We start from the raw sequence: 17,394 nt of genomic DNA, 5'->3' as shown, positions 1-17,394 counted from the left end.
ATGGTTATTCATTAAAATGTTTTCTTTGAAATTTCTGGTTTTAATTATCAAGGACACGAAATTTAAAGCAAAATAATAAAATATTCAACCACTATTGTTTCAATCTTTAAAAAAAAAGCATTATTATTTGGGAAATTTTCAGATTTTTTGGTTGTGGATTTTTTTTAGAATATATTATATAATTTATATGGGGATAATACGTTTCAACATTCCACATTGCCTAGGAATGCTATACCCTTCAAAAATGTTTTTAATTTTTTTTAAACAACTTCGACAATTTCTTAATTTTTGTGTATATAATACATGAAATGTAGATATATTGTTTTTGTCTATATATATATATATATATAATTTAAATTTATTTTTTTTTTTTAAATTACCTTTAAAATTACATGAATAATTTTATGTATAATACAAACGGTATTAATGAATCTTTTTAAAGTTGTTATATAATTGAAAAAGTATTAAAAGTTCGAGTATTTTTTAAAATAAAATATTATTATTATTATTTATTTATTATTATTATTATTTTATTTTATTTTTTTTGTCTAAAAGGTAAGAATGTTTATTTTTTTTTTTTTTTTTTTTTTTTTTTTTTTTTTTTTTTTTTTTTTTTTTTTTTTTTTTTTTTTTTTGAGGTAAAATACAAAATTTATGTTTATGTTTCTTCCCCATTTTCGTTTGGGTTAGGATGTCCCATCACCTCTTCGAAGCTCGTGTCGCCCACATGACCATCGCTGCATCGCTGCCATCTGATGCTTGTCGAAGATGTATAAGGACACCAAAATTATGGCCACAAAATAACGCTCTTTTTCCTCTTAACCCATCTCTCAAGAATCGCCATCTTTCTTTCATCCATGGCTTCTCTGCTAGCTAATGGAATTTCACGGTTTCCTCACCAACCCACTCGGGAATTACAAAAAGACCTAATCCCCAAGCTGCACAATCCCAGAATCTCTAACTTGAAGATTTTGAAGCCCAAACCCTTCAGGGTCCGCGCAGATGTCGGATACGATCCCAAAACTGCGAACTCCGGCCCGAGTTCTACAGGTAAGCCCTCGCCGTCACCTACTAGTACCGATGAGAAAATTCAGGATATTCTTCGTAACCGCGATTACGATAAGAAATTTGGATTTACTATGGATATCGATTCGTTTTCAATTCCGAAAGGGCTTTCCAAGGAAACAATTCGATTGATTTCTTCCTTAAAAGAAGAACCCGATTGGATGCTTGAATTTCGTTTGAATGCTTTTGAGAAATTCCTAAAGATGAAAGAACCCAAATGGTCTGATAATCGATACCCGCCAATTGATTTTCAAGATGTTTGTTATTATTCTGCCCCTAAGAAGAAACCCACTTTGAATAGCCTTGAGGAGGCAGACCCAGAGCTGCTTATGTATTTTGATAGGCTTGGGGTTCCATTAAATGAACGAAATCGCTTAGCTAATGTTGCTGTTGATGCTGTTCTTGATAGTGTTTCAATTGCTACTACTCATAGGAAGACGCTAGAAAAGGCTGGTGTTATTTTCTGTTCGATATCTGAGGCAATTAGGGAATATCCTGATTTAGTTAGAAGTTACTTGGGGAGAGTTGTGCCTAGCGAGGACAACTTTTATGCTGCATTGAACTCGGCCGTGTTTAGCGATGGATCGTTTTGTTATATACCTAAGAACACAAAGTGCCCGATGCAGATATCGACGTATTTTCGAATCAATGCTTTGGAAACTGGACAATTTGAGAGAACTTTGATTGTTGCTGATGATAGGAGTTTTGTAGAGTATTTGGAGGGATGTACAGCACCTTCCTATGATAGGAATCAGCTTCATGCTGCGGTGGTTGAATTGTATTGTGCTGAAGGTGCTGAGATAAAGTACTCCACGGTTCAGAATTGGTATGCTGGTGATGAAGAAGGAAAAGGAGGGGTGTATAATTTTGTAACGAAGCGTGGACTTTGTGCTGGGGATCGTTCTAAGATTTCTTGGACACAAGTTGAAACTGGTTCGGCCATTACTTGGAAGTATCCCAGTGTTGTTTTGGAGGGAGACGATACTGTTGGTGAGTTCTATTCGGTAGCGCTGACTAATAACTATCAGCAGGCAGACACTGGTACGAAGATGATACATAAAGGAAAGAACACTCGGAGTAGAATTATCTCGAAGGGTATTTCTGCTGGAAACTCGAGGAACTGTTATCGGGGGCTTGTTCAGGTTCAGTCCAAAGCAGACAATGCTAAGAACTCATCGCAATGTGATTCAATGCTCATTGGTGACAATGCTGCGGCCAACACTTATCCTTACATCCAGGTAATATTCCTTGATGGAATGATTTGTTTGTTTACAATTATGGTTAGATAATTGAAAGTAGATGGTTACCTATCTTCTATCTTCGGTCGCTTTATGTATTTGATATCTGGTTTGCATGTGGTAATGTAATAGCTCAAGCCCATCGCTAGCTTATATTATTCTCTTTGGGCTTTCCCTTTCGGGCTTCTTCTCAAAGTTTTTAAAATGGGAGAGGTTTCCACACTCTTAAGTCTTCGTTCTCCTTCCAAACTGATGTGGGATCTCAATATCCACACTCCTTCGAGGTCCAGCGTCCTCGCTGGCACTCATTCCCTTTTCCAATCCATGTGAGACCCCCCAGCCCACCCCCTTCGTGGCCCAGCGTCCTTGCTGGCACACCGTCTCATGTCCACCTCTTTTCAGGACTCAGCTTACTCGTTGGCACATCGTCCGGTGTCTGGTTCTGATACCATTTGTAACAGCTCAAACCTACCGCTAGCAGATATTGTCCTCTTTGGGCTTTCCTTTTCGGATTTTTCCTCGAGGTTTTTAAAATGCGTCTGCTAGGGAGAGGTTTCCACACCCTTATAAAGAATGCTTCATTCTCCTCCCCAACCGACATGATCACATCACTAGGCCTACTCTACTGGCATAATGCCACTGGTACTCAAGAAGTAACTATTTATCATTGTATAAACAATGTTTTTATTATTATTTTTGTTATAATTATTTTTATGGGAGAACAATTTGAAAGTAATAGCAAGGCTTCTCATGCATGCACTGCCATCTTTATCGATCAAGGGCTCCTTTAAATTTCAAGACTTCAAAGTTTGACACCAAAGAGGCATCTTTAACTCTTTTTCAATACAGCAGAAACATCCTTGCCACTTGCCAGTTCTAAATAAATGCCTTAGTTAGACTCTGGACTCTCTGTTTGGTGTGGGCCTGTTGTGGTGGTGGGAGAAACATCAGAATCAATGAAAAAATTGGTGATAGATTGTAACTGTCCAAACCCACCGCTCGTAGATATTGTCTGCTTTGGTTCGTTACGTATCGTCGTCAGCCTCACGGTTTTAAAACACGTCTACTTGGGAGAGGTTTCCACACCCTTGTAAGGAATGCTTCGTTCCCCTCTCCAGTCAATGTGGGATCTCACAATCCACTATCTTTGGGAGCCTAGTGTTCTTGCTGGCATACTGCCCGGTGTCTAGCTTTAATACCATTTGTAACTGCCCAAATCCACTACTAGTAGATATTGTCCGACGCATCTACTAGGGAGAAGTTTCCACACCCTTATAAGAAATGATTCGTTTCCCTCGCCAACCAATGTGGGATCTTACATAGATATAGCCAGAGGGGAAAAATATCAAAATGGCTAATTCAATGGAGGGGAGTAATGGTGTCATATCTCGATTTTGACTTCTACAATTGGGAAACGACCATAGGTTGGTCTAGAGGAAGTTCTAGCTTCAATCCATAGTTTCCACTATGGATTTCATAGGTTGGTCTTGGGAAGTCTGGTTTCTTTTTCTTTAAGGATTTCATCACGAAACTATGTTTTGGATTCTAACAGGTGAAGAATCCCTCAGCTCGCATCGAACACGAAGCCAGTACCTCCAAGATCAGTGAAGACCAGTTGTTTTATTTTCAGCAGAGAGGAATAGACTATGAGAAGGCTATGGCTGCCATGATATCCGGGTTCTGTCGTGACGTCTTCAATGAGCTGCCTGATGAATTTGGTGCTGAGGTGAACCAACTCATGAGCTTGAAGCTTGAAGGATCAGTGGGTTAAGGCGGAAACTGGTAAATATTTAAAGGTTTGATCATCCTAAATCATTTAGATCTTCCTGCTTGGACTAAATACTTCTCTCTATTAGGAACATGAACAGAATGTAAATAGTTTTGAATGTTCAATCAACTTGTAGATCATGATCTCGCAGACAGACTTGCTGTTCATACATAAAATTTTTCACTTATTAATATCTGTTCGTGTGTCCCATCCTTTCACTTATTAATTGAATTTCTATGCTTAAATTGGTCTCTGATTGTTTGCCTGATAACATAACTTGCTGAAAAGTCCACTTAGAAATCTTGGTCTTCTAGTGAGACTCCACGTCGGTTGGAGGGGAAAAAATATTCCTTATAAGGGTGTGGAAACCTCTCTCTTAAAAATGGGACAATATCTGTTAGCGGTGGGTTTGTACTGATAAAATGGTATCAGAGCCAGTCATTGAGTAGTGTGCCGGCGAGGACGTTGGACATCCAAGGAGGTGGATTGTGAGATCTCACATCGGTTGAAGAGGGGAAAACATTCCTTTTAAGGGTGTGAAAACCTCTCCCTAAAAAACGGGACAATATATGCTAGTAGTAGACTTGAGATGTTAAAAATGGTATCAGAGATAGATAATGAGCGTTATGTCAGCGAGGACGTTGGGCACCCAAGAAGGATGGATTGTGAGATCTTCTATCGGTTGGAGAGGAGAAAGCATTCATTTTAAGGGTGTGGAAACCTCTCCCTAAAAAATGGGACAATATACACCAAACGGTGTGCCAACGAGGATGTTGGACACCCAAGAATGGTGGATTGTGAGATCCCACGTCAGTTAGAGAGGGGAAAACATTCCTTATAAAGAATGGGTCGAATGAGAAAGTTCATCTTTATAGGTCACCAAGATTCGAGCCTATGGTCGGCCAGCCTCCAACCTACTCAGTTGGGTGGCCGGGTTAGCATCCTTGTTGCCTTGTTATACGTCCAAACCTTTCAATAGTTGGAAATATAACTGACACTAGATGCAACTGAAGGAAGTGAGATATAGATACAATAGAGGCACGGTTAAGCTGGGTCTTTCATCTTCACCCTCACATTTCTACTATGTCAGAACCCCATTTTCCCGAACCTATACCTCTAAATAAACAAACCATTGTAAAGACAAACGACTAAAGCGACGTCTACGGGACTTGAAAGTGACCCGAATGGAGCTAACAATGGAATCGATCAGCTGTGGGCACAATAATTCTACTGACCATTCAGCTATCGGGAAGCTGACTCTTGAAGAAACGTTTAGGCATAGCCAAGGTCTTTGGCACACGTTGGATCTTTTGACTTTGCATCTCGCCAACTGGTGGCCTACGCAACTAATTAAATAATGCCACATGGATCCAAGAAATAGGCTCATTGTTCATTCGGATGGCCTGTTACATAGGTTTATTATATGTTTATTTTCAATGCTAAACCATAGGTTATATGCAATAATGCAATAATTTATGTGTTGCATAAAGTATGATACTTTGGATTAAAATAGCAAAAGATTCATACCCAGACGGCTCCATATTGGCATTAAAATATTTTCATTTTCTAATATCTCATGGAACTTGAACCTTATTTAATACAATAAATTCTTAGAACCCTTCTAAGATGTCATGTCATAATAAGTCAACTAACTACGAGCTTGGTTTAAGCTTGTTAGTCTAGTAGCACCACAACTGTTATCAAGATCATTTGATCCTACTCGATTTAGTTATCCTAAATGGTTACTAGAAATGTCTTCGGGGAGCAAAGTGTCACAATTACGCTCTTACAGCAGTAGGACAACGATTGTGCGACACTTGTTCTAACCTAGCGAACAAGTCAGCTGTACGCAATAAAATACATTTGAAAACGATTTGAAAGGATGAAAAAATACGTCATAAGAAGGTTTGAAAGTCAATATATGACTATAAGTAAAGAAAGAAACATCTAAGTTTATAACTCGGGTATGAAGAGACATGATTTTTGTGACTGGTCATACACCCCCTTATTGAAACAACATGAAATAGTAAAGCCTTATCTAAGATGAAAACATGTAAAAAGGGTTTGGAATAGGCATGGCGCCATGGAAAACACGTCTTGGACAAGTATGACCGGAACATTTGACATGCGGTCATATGCAACACTCCTTGGACAAAACATAACTGTGACCCAAAACATGCACAAAAAAGTTACCTTGTCTCCATCCACGTTTATCCAACGGCTAGAAAGCTCTCACTACTTCACGGTTAAATGAATATTTCTCTCGGTCATCATCGCTTGAACTAATTTCCTCCCTTCTAAACCAATTCACGCATAAAATAAGCCTTTTCAATAGGATCCCAAAACCACCCCGACGCCATGACCTAATTCATGATGAGCCCACCAACTTCCTAGCAAGATGCATAACGTTAAAAAACACCAACATGTCAAAATCTAAATTTGAATGAGTTTCTGGTCTTAGTTAGAGAACACTATATTCACGTCGGTGATCCAATAAAGAAGTGAAGAAGTGGTCTCTTTCTTTGCATTACGAACGATACGCTTCACCAGCACCCTCTCCGTGTCGGGTAGGTGAGATTTCTTAAAAAATGAAAACTTTTTTATTTAACAAATCACATCATTACTAGACTCTCTCTCTATCTCTCTCTATAAGGATTTGTCATCGTTGATTCTAACTTGATTCCATTTTGTCTCCGAATTCTCTGTTTAACAGAGGAAATGAGTATTTTGATGAAACGCATGCAAAATGGGTACTCAAGAATGGAGAAGGAAGACCCAGAAGAGAAAAGGCACAGACAAGCTCTGTTCTTGATTTACAAGATAATGGAGCAGGCAACCAATGGAAATGGCAATGCCAATGGCCACAGGAGGAGGTCTTCTTGTCTCAGAATCAAAACACGAAAGCTTAGGCTAAGGATTGGAAGGAGGTTGAAGAAGCTGAAGAAGGCCATGTCAATGTGTCTGTCCACAGCAAGAATTGGGCTCTGCAACCAATTTCAACAGCTTAGAACTTGTAAGAGCGCGCTGCGACGACGACCCAAGGTGGAAGCTTTGGCCTTTCCTTCTTTGGTCACTTAAGAGTTAGAATCTTACTCCCCCTTTGTCTTTGATCTTGATCTTCATATAAATTACTTAAATCGATATCAATTACCCATCTTGATATCAATCTGAAACCTTAATAGCAACACACGTGCATTGTGTCACGGTCATACTTGTTCAAGGCATGTTGTCTATGATCGTATGTTAAATGTCTCAGTCATACTTGTACATGACGTGTTATCTATGGTCGCATGCTCGTTACAAACCCCTTTTATATGCTTTTATTTTTAGATAAGTTTTTACTATTTTATGTTGTGTCAATATGGGGTGTATGATCGTTCACCAAAATCAAATTATGTTTACACCCATCAAAGTTAAAATGCCCCAAAATGTATTATAGAGAGAAATACTTCCTACCTTGAGTTAAATGTTATTTAAGTCGTGGTGTTTCTTTCTTCAACTCTTTTGGATTGTTTTCAAATGTATTTTTTCGCTCACATTTTCTATAACATTCTTCACAAACATGACTCGAGACTCGAGCATACGCTGACATTGTCCGTGAAGTTTGAATTTCTCATAGATGACTTATTTGCTGGGTTAGAATAATTATCGCTCAATTCGTTGTTATGCTGTTGCAAGAGTGCGATTGTGACACATTGTATGACAGCTCCACTTCCTCGTCTTGCTTCTGGCAAAGCTTCGATGCTCGCTTGCGCAAAGGCTAAAGTGTTGCAAATTAGATTAAATGATTATAAACTATTATTCATGTTATCATATTTATTATTGGGATTCACAAGGCCCAAATCTATTTGGTTGTTGTTCTAATTGGGCCAAGTAAAGTGAATTGGGCCGAATGGGCCCAGTTTAAAATCGGCCGAAGGGAGTAACAGATTTTATATGACGGCCCATACCCACATTTAAGCCCATCAATAACCATTTCGTACTGCCTTTAAATTATAAAAACAAAAATGCTTTAAATTAGTTTTTTTTAAATGTATTTTATAAACACTATTTTCCGGTCACAACAGTGACAGATCTCACATTTGTTGGAGAGGGGAACGAAACATTCCTTATAAGGATGTGAACGATGAACTTGGACCGTTATAAATGGTATCAGAGCTAAGCACTGAACCATGAGCCAGCGAGGACGTTGGACCCTTAAGGGGGTGGATTGTGAGATCCCCCATCGATTAGAGAGATGAATGAATCATACGTAACAACCCAAGCTCACAGCTAGCCGATATTGTCCACTTTGGCCCATTATATATCGTCGTCAACCTCACAGTTTTGAAATGCCTCTACTAGAGAGAGATTTCCACACCCATATACGAATGCTTTGTTCTCTTCTCTAACCAATGTGGGATCTCACGATCTACCCCATTTGAAGCTCAGCATCCTCGTTGGCACACCACCCAGTGTTTGACTCTAATACCATTTGTAAACAGTGTAAGCCCACCACAAGCAGATATTATTTGCTTTAGCCCGTTACATATTGCCGTCAACCTCATAGTTTTAAAATGCAACTATTAAGAAAAGGTTCCGGAATGTTTTATCCCCTCCACGGGGTTTGGCTATTACAATTATTTTCGAAAATCAAAACTAAAAAGTATTTATTGTTTATTATGATGCATAGAGATTGGAAGGAATATTGAATAATTTTGCAAAAAAATATTGTTCATTGCTTTTAGAAAATTGAAGTGGCAATAATGGATGAGAATAATGGTATATTGAAAAGGTCAAAACATTCGGTCATCAACCAAAGCTCCTTTCTAAACCAACCCCACAAGATCACATGACGTCTTGGTTATTGTGGCTCAATGTTTTATTTTAAATAATTTGGACCCTCTTAGTGAACTGAGACCATATCTAAATGAGAGCCATCTTCAAAATAGAATGACGAAGAAGAATTTGAAAAATCGAAGGTCTGCCTATACGTTGAAATTTCATGGTTAAGCATGCTTTTCTCAGAGAAATTTATTGTCGGGTGACTTCCTTGAAATTTTCTTAAGATGCATGTGAGTAAAGACAAAACATGCTGGAATAACTCGTGTTTGGTATGTGAAGATATTCTTACACTGAGAAGCGAGAAATGAGTAACATAACCATGTCGTTGAGAAAAACCGGAGCCATCAATTACTGAATACGAATTTTGAGGAGTCTCGATAACGTGCATAACTAAAAAAATATAGATTAGGTCACACCGGAATAAAAGTCGTAGAAAGAACATAGGTTATAGCTTATAGGGAAGCAAGCAATTATTAGGGTTTACTATTGCAATTCACGTTTGGGGATTAAGCTTTAATTGCTCACATCTTGTCAATCCCAAAAGTGAAGAACTTTAGGCTTTTTTTTTTTAACTTAAAAAAATAATAAAATACAAAGTCGGGGTAGTTTGGATATTTTTTTATTTTATCTTCGGAAAATAATGACCCAACTAAACATATGTGACAAAATAGTAATGAAATTGAAAGATTTCTACGTAGCATTAATAGAAGTTTTATTAATACGATACTATTGTAACGACCCATGTTCAAGATTTGAAATCTGGATTCGACACCTAATGAACTCGACATTCTCCTACGACATGGTCACGTACTTACTCTTTACTTCTATGAGTAAAGATTATCCCCACAGATCAACACGAGTCATTCTATCATGTTTTATTTTTATTCACGTGCATTCTAAAAAAAGTCTCCGAATGTCACCTAATATGAAAATTTTCAAGCAAAACACACTTAACCATAGAGTTCTTATTGTTGGATGAAAGTCTCACATCGTCTAATTTTAGAGAATGATCATGGGTTTATAATCAAGAAATACTCTCTCCGTTGGTGAGAGGTCTTCTCGGGAAGCCTAAAGCAACGCCATGAGAGGTTATGCTTAAAGTTGACAATATCATACCACTGTGGAGAGTCGTGTTCAACTAATAAGCCCAAAGCAACGCCATGAGAGGTTATGCTTAAAGTGGACAATATCATACCACTGTGGAGAGTCGTGTTCAACTAATAAGCCCAAAGCAACGCCATGAGAGGTTATGCTTAAAGTGGACAATATCATACCACTGTGGAGAGTCGTGTTCAACTAATAAGCCCAAAGCAACACCATGAGAGGTAATGCTTAAAGTGGACAATATCATACCACTGTGGAGAGTCGTGTTCAACTAATAAGNATCATACCACTGTAGAGAGTCGTGTTCAACTAATAAGCCCAAAGCAACGCCATGAGAGGTTATGCTTAAAGTGGACAATATCATACCACTGTGGAGAGTCGTGTTCAACTAATAAGCCCAAAGCAACTCCATGAGAGGTAATGCTTAAAATGGACAATATCATACCACTGTGGAGAGTCGTGTTCAACTAATAAGCCCAAAGCAACGCCATGAGAGGTTATGCTTAAAGTGGACAATATCATACCACTGTGGAGAGTCGTGTTCAACTAATAAGCCCAAAGCAACGCCATGAGAGGTTATGCTTAAAGTGGACAATATCATACCACTGTGGAGAGTCGTGTTCAACTAATAAGCCCAAAGCAACGCCATGAGAAGTAATGCTTAAAATGGACAATATCATACCACTGTGGAGAGTCTGTTGAACTAATAAGCCCAAAGCAACACCATGAGAGGTTATGTTCAAAGTGAACAATATCATATCATTGTGGAGGTTCATGTTCATCGAACATGGCATCAGAAACATGCCCTAAACTTAGCCATCTTATTCTCAAGATCAGTCTCATTTGAATGTAGTATCAATTCATTCATTTACTCCTCGTTTATTTCAGTATCACATGTCCACCAGTTTCGACTTTGATACCATCTGTAACGATCAAAGTCCAGGATTCGAATCCTTATATGAATCCTAGACTCGGGTATAAAAAAAACGACTTTTTATGAATGATATATGTAAATGGTTACATTAAAATTGCAATGTTTTTTTGTCTTTGTTTTTTAGTTCATTAAGTTTGAGAAAAAGGAGAAGAAAATGACAAAGAAAGAAAGGGTTTGGAATATCTTTCAAAACAAGTGGCTCTCCATCACAACCTCTAACAAATCCTATAAATATTTTATTTAATTTTATTTATTAATAAATGAATCTAATTCTTGTATTTAAAGTCCTACATAAAAATAATATACCTCTCCACGTCAACATTTTTTTTAGTAAATTGACAGCTTCAATTATCAAAATAATAATAATAACTCTAGAATTGAATTTATAATAATCAAAATTGTGTCAAAATAAAATTTTAATCCTTTTAATTATTCTTAAATTTTTTATTTTTAATTTATTTTAATATAAAGTTAACTTTTATATTTTATAGGTTAATTAAATTTTTAAGTTTTCAAATAATATAATTGGTGAAACATTAACGTCCCTGATGTATCTCTCATTTGACAAATCCATATAGACCATACGATTTAGGTTTTTTTTTTGTTATAATCGGATATTAAATTAAAGGAGAAAAAATGAATAAGATATAATTGAGTATTTAATTTCAAAGTCGAATTATCAATTAATTTATTTAAATATATTAAATAATTTATAATTTTCTTGTCAAATGTCACGTCCCAAAAATTAAATTTTTGAAAGTGGGACAATTATTGAAACTATATAATGATAATTTTCTATAATTTAAAGCTTTTAATATAAAGAAAAAAATTATTATGTGAATAATTCATATAAAAAAATAGATTTTTTAAAGGCTAAATTAGTAAAAATATCAGTCAAATTTTAAAAATACATTTGTTTATGCCATTAATTTTTTTTAAACTAATATTACCATTTAAAAATATTAACTAAATTTCAGGAATAACATTAAAAATAAAGATATTAAGTTAAGGTATTTTTTTAATTTTTTTGAAAATTTAAAGATATTTTTTAATATTTAGTTTTTTTTTTTTTTTTTTAATGTGAGAGAGTAAATGACAGAACCTGAGGGTTGTCGTTTTAGAGGAAAAGGCTGTGAGTGGGAACTGTGACAGAGGGGTAATATTATCATCAGACAACTGTGATCTGATCCGATATTTTCTCTCTCTTCATTTCGGGGTCTTTAGATAAAAGACAATCGGGAATGGTGGGGTCCACTGTTTACCCACTAAATTATTCCATTTCTTTTGTTCAATATCCGACAGTTTTTTTTTTTTAGCTGACGACGTTCCAACATTATTGGACAGCCGAAAATATACAAATCACACAAACATATCTTAATTCCCTTCCTCTCCATTTCCTTAATTTGAGAAAAATTTTATTTTGTGGTTAGCTAAAGTTGATTGTCCCCCAACAATTATTAATCATATAACATGCCTGCCTGCCTGCATCATGCTACAATCTCGAGATTCTCAAATTCAAGTATTTTTTGATTTGACGTAAGTAGGGTATCAGATAAATCATTATTCGGTTGATTGACTCTTATCTGGTTGCATTGTTTTCGTGGGTTGAATAGCTAAGATGGTGTATAGCTGATTGACTATTGCTCGGTTATATTGTTTTCAAGGGTTAAATAGCTAAAGTGGAGTGGCGTGGAGTTGTCCGGTAGATAAATCATTATTCAACTGATTGACTCTTGCTCAACTACATTGTTTTCGAGGGTTAAATAGCTTGGATGGTATGGAGTCGTTTGGTAGATAAATTATTATTCGGTTGATTAACTCTTGCTTGATGACATTATTTTGGAGGGTTAAATAGCTAAGATGGCGTGGAGCCGTCTCGTAGATAAATCATTTTTCAGCTGATTGACTCTTGTTCGGCTGCATTATTTTCAAGGGTTAAGTAGCTAAGATGGCATGAAGTCATCTAGTAGATAAATCATTATTCGATTGATTGACTCTTGTTTAGCTACATTGTTTTGGAGGGCTAAATAGCTAAGATGGGTGGAGTCGTTAGGTAGATATTCTCATTAGGCTGATTGACTCTTGCTTAGTGAAAAATTGTTTTCGAGGGTTAAATAGCTAACATGACGTGGAGTCGTCAGGTAGATAAATCATTATTCAGTTGATTGACTCTTGCTCGGTTACATTACTTTGAATGGTGAAATAGCTAAGATGGTGTGGAATCGTCGGATAGATAAAACATTATCCAGCTAATCGACTCTTACTCAGTTTCATAGCTATTCTCAGTTGGATTAAAACACTAAGATGGGTTAAGATTGAGCAAGAAAAAGGTAAGTTGAGATGGTTGTGAGGGGGCATAGGATGCCTTTGGTTGGGTTAAAAGTACGAACCAATGGTGAGCATAGAGGGAGGGAGATGGGTCCATGGGCAGCGCGAGTGGGTCGGGGATGATTGATTGCTGCGATGGGTCCTATAGTAAAGGTCCGGTCGCTGCAACTCCAACTGCTACTATAACTCTCCATCTGACTTCACCACTGCCCCATTCCACACAAGACAAACTCGCCTTTGTCCCACTTTGCATTTTAAGGTAGTTCTTTCTTTTTTTTTTTCTTTTCTTATTTATTTATTTATTTATTTATTTCCCAAAGGTAGAGTTTTACTTGGACCCTCCAAGATAAAGGAAGATGAGCCATTTGATTTGACATGTTGGGATGACGGAGGGTGATGGGATGAACCCAATTATTGGATGCATTAGTTACATACCAAAATTTGCATTTAACATTGGGTATAGCATGCATGTGGCCTCAAAACGAACTCCAAACTCCAATGGAGTTAATCTATGTTGGTCGAGCTAACGTCTTGGAGTTTGATCCAATCAATCCCTTTAGATCATTGTCGAACTTGTGAACTATTAGGGATCTGTCTCGTGGGTTTTTAGGATCAGCCTCATAAGCTAGCTAGTAGACCGCTATGAGTTGATGTAACTAGCCGTTCAAGCCTAGTAGATATTGTCTTCTTATATTGTCTTATTTTCCCTTTTGGACTTTCTTAGCTAAAGCTCAAGCCTGTAGCACGTATTGTCCTCCTCCTTTCCCTCTCCATTTAAGGGATCTAACAATCCACCATTTGTGAATAACGTACTCGTCGGCACACTGCTCGGTGTCTAAATACCATCATATTGTTATCTTTGGGTTTTCCCCATCCTTAAAACGCGTACGCTAAAGATGGGCTTTTACATTCTTATAAAGGTTCGTTCCCCTTTCCAACCGAGTCCAAACCAACTAAGACCCCTTCCATAGAATAGTATGACGAGGCAACTAGACATGTTTTGAGTGGATTAGACATTTTTACCATAGATCACTCAAGGAATGTTTACCATCTATATGCCCATTAATAACCATTAAATGTAGACCATTTATTCAATGAAAGGGCTTGTCGTAGGACCCATCACACTCCACCATTGTTGGCGGTTGAATCTCAGCCGTGGAATGTGGTGATGATGGAGATCTGAGATCGGTGATGGAGAAGTATGCTTTTGGGGAAAACATGATGACTTCCTAAATAGTGGGGGAGCTTGGTGGGCCCATCATCCTGAAAACGACATACAGTTTATTTTCTCCACCCAATTATTTGCTTACGTCCATTTTTTATATTTTATATTTTTATCAACCCACCCCACCCCACCCCCTGACTTTTTTCACACCTTCCCTTCCCCTTTTAACCGGTCCTTCTTCCGCCACGTGTCTATCCCTCTCACCACGTGGACTGTGGGTCCACTATCCACCCCACTTCACGGGTTGAGGATGTATTAAACCGACGTTTATCGATAAATCCGAAACAAGGGAAAGAGCGTGTGATGTGGTAATAATTAAATTAAATTAAATTAAATTAAAATTATATGATATTTATTAAATATAATGTGTCTCATGTGGGCCCCACCTCCGCCACGTATTCTGTTTGTTTGACTAACTCTTGAGAGTCTTCAAATTTCCCAACATGGTCGATCTAATCTGAGCGAGTTAAATCGTACGGCTCCAACGCCGTTTCCCTTCCCTTCCTTTTAGGCTTCTCATGCATGTGGGGAAGCTTTAGTGTGAAGCTGACTTCACCAGATCATAACCCACAAAGTTTGCCATCTCATATCTAGAATTAGAAAGTTCCAACTCCGAACCATCGTTTGAAGTCCACGCGCTTCCAGAAGTGCGTCAGCGTAATAACACATCTATTCTCATTTAAAATAATTGCGGACAATATTATTTTTTTGAAAAATCAATTATCATATGAAAATTAAAAAGTGTTCAGTAAAATTAAATTTTAAACCTTCAAAAATAGATTTAAGTCAAATGAAAATTATTTAAAATTTATTTAACCTAAATTATTTAATAAAATTTAGTAAAACAATTCTTATAAAATTATAATTCTTTTTTATAAATAAACTCGAAATGAAAACGGAAATGAATATCAAATTCACATGCAATTCAAGTGACGAAAAAAAAACGCTATATAAATAATTCTCCAATCCGCGAACCAAAACTCACCTTCCTGTGGGCTAATTTTCGCAGTGTTTTGACTAAAAAAATGCTCTAACGTCGCCGAAGAGTCGTCGGAATTGTGGGAGGCGGATGGCGAAAGGCCGGAAGTTAGGTATAAACAGGAGCGAGCGGTTTCTCGGGAGCTATGGAAATGGATACGGTCAAGGCTCCAATAAAGGAGATGAATCATCGGAGTTTCGTGAAGAAGATGTGTGGGCGATGATTGACAACAGCAATTCAACCAACGGTGAGGATGAGAGCATGACAGTAAGAAATCGCCGGAGATCAACGCCGCTTGATGAACCAAACGTCGGCGGAGTTTCGATTGCTTTTCAAGACTCCAACAGGACGGCACGTGGACGGCACATAGCGGCATCGGCTCCGATGAACGTGCCGGACTGGAGCAAGATTCTGAGGGCGGAATCGGTGGAGTCACTACCGGAGACGGACGGAGGAGGTTACTACAACAACGATGAGGCGGATATGGTGCCGCCGCACGAGTATTTGGCGAGGGAATACGCGAGGAGCCGGAATACTGCGGCGGCGACGTCAGTTTTGGAGGGCGTGGGGAGGACTCTGAAAGGGAGAGATATGAGAAGGGTTCGGGATGCGGTTTGGAGTCAGACCGGGTTCGATGGTTAAATGGATTTAATATTTTTACCTTATTGGGGTGGTTTGGGCAGTGATTCGGACGAGTGGACTCGCGAAAACCGAGTCGACCGGTCCGAGTGAGCCCAAACATAATTCTTCTTCAGTCAAACTCTACGCTTCCAATATTATATTATTTCTTAGCTTCAAATAAATAATTTTAAATCAGATAATATATTTTTATAATAATTAAAAACGACATTTTTGTTTTGGAAATGAGTCAAGGGTAAAACGGACATTATCCACGAGAGACTAGAGAAGAACAAAACAAAAATGCTTTTAATGGATGGCTACTGTAGATGGTGACACGTGGACAGCACATCCCACCTTAGCTGCAATTAACCAAAACTGGCTCCTTTCATGGGCTTTTTTGTGATTTCAACGTGATTGAGACCCATGGGCTATCCATCACCCGTCTTTTCGCCCCGACATTAAGCCCATACCAATTTAATGTCTACTTTTGGTGTGTTTCGTCGAGTCAAGATGAACTCAAATGAATCGAATTAGGGTTTATGTTGATTGTTGAACAAGATTGAATTCAGTATTGAAAGAAAAAACGGATTAGATAGAGATAGAAAAAGCTAAAATTCCATATGATCCATTAATATGGAGAGCAAGATGCAGAAATTTCTATGGTTTTTCCTGGAGTTGCTTCGAATCAAGCGTTGAAAGAACGATACCAAATTAATAGCAAAAATCTTATAGGATAGGGAGAAAGATAGCAGTAGAAAAGGCACGCTTATCTGTGATTGGATCCTGCTTCAGCGAATTGAAAGCTGGATTGATTTCCAGATTTGAAAAGGTGAGTCAAAGAATTTTCGTAATCGGAGTATAGTGAATAAACTCAGTCCCTTAGATGTTCATAATGCATTGCGATCATATTCGCAAATCATTACAGGTCTGTTAGGCTCATCACTGCTTAAACACCACTCCGAATCGCAATTCATTTCAACAGGTGTGGAGATAAACAAAATGCATCAAGATCGAAGTTAAAAATGGAAAATCATGTAGTTACTCCCGCAATCTCAAATAGTAATGAACTGGAAGAGAATTTATTGAAACAGGATGTAACACAATCGATGTTGCTTCAAGGGAACGAGTCAAATGGGAACGGATTGAATCCACATTCGCCAGATGATGAAGCATCAAATCGGTACAAAATTTGAAACAACTCAAGCAAAATCAGATAAATCGTTCCAGAAATTGTCAAAAAAACAACTCACAGCCTTCCATCGAGAGGAAGCTAGAAGGATTTGCGTAAACACTTGCCGAGGAGGAAGA

At 37.6% G+C, this 17,394-nt stretch overlaps 2 protein-coding genes and 1 non-coding gene across 3 annotated transcripts; 2 read left to right on the top strand and 1 right to left on the bottom strand.

Moving 5' to 3' along the window:
• Positions 1-706: 706 nt before the first annotated feature.
• LOC111490000 (UPF0051 protein ABCI8, chloroplastic-like) lies at positions 707-4,279 on the top strand. The gene is made up of 2 exons (XM_023138421.1): positions 707-2,303; positions 3,856-4,279. Exons 1-2 carry the CDS (start codon positions 858-860, stop codon positions 4,072-4,074), a joined length of 1,665 nt encoding a protein of 554 aa, XP_022994189.1. The 5' UTR covers positions 707-857; the 3' UTR covers positions 4,075-4,279.
• Positions 4,280-15,440: 11,161 nt separating this feature from the next.
• Positions 15,441-16,278, top strand: LOC111490009. The gene has a single exon (XM_023138432.1). The coding sequence runs from the start codon at positions 15,556-15,558 to the stop codon at positions 16,105-16,107; it is 552 nt and encodes a 183-aa protein (XP_022994200.1). The 5' UTR covers positions 15,441-15,555; the 3' UTR covers positions 16,108-16,278.
• A 673-nt stretch (positions 16,279-16,951) lies between these two features.
• On the bottom strand, positions 16,952-17,036 carry LOC111490564. Its single transcript, XR_002719599.1, has one exon. It is a non-coding gene; the product is annotated as a small nucleolar RNA SNORD25 (small nucleolar RNA).
• Between the last annotated feature and the right edge of the window lie 358 nt (positions 17,037-17,394).

This window comes from Cucurbita maxima, unplaced genomic scaffold (genome assembly GCF_002738345.1).
Source record: "Cucurbita maxima cultivar Rimu unplaced genomic scaffold, Cmax_1.0 Cma_Scf00015, whole genome shotgun sequence".
NCBI lineage: Eukaryota > Viridiplantae > Streptophyta > Magnoliopsida > Cucurbitales > Cucurbitaceae > Cucurbita > Cucurbita maxima.
This window is presented reverse-complemented; position numbering and strand designations above follow the sequence as displayed.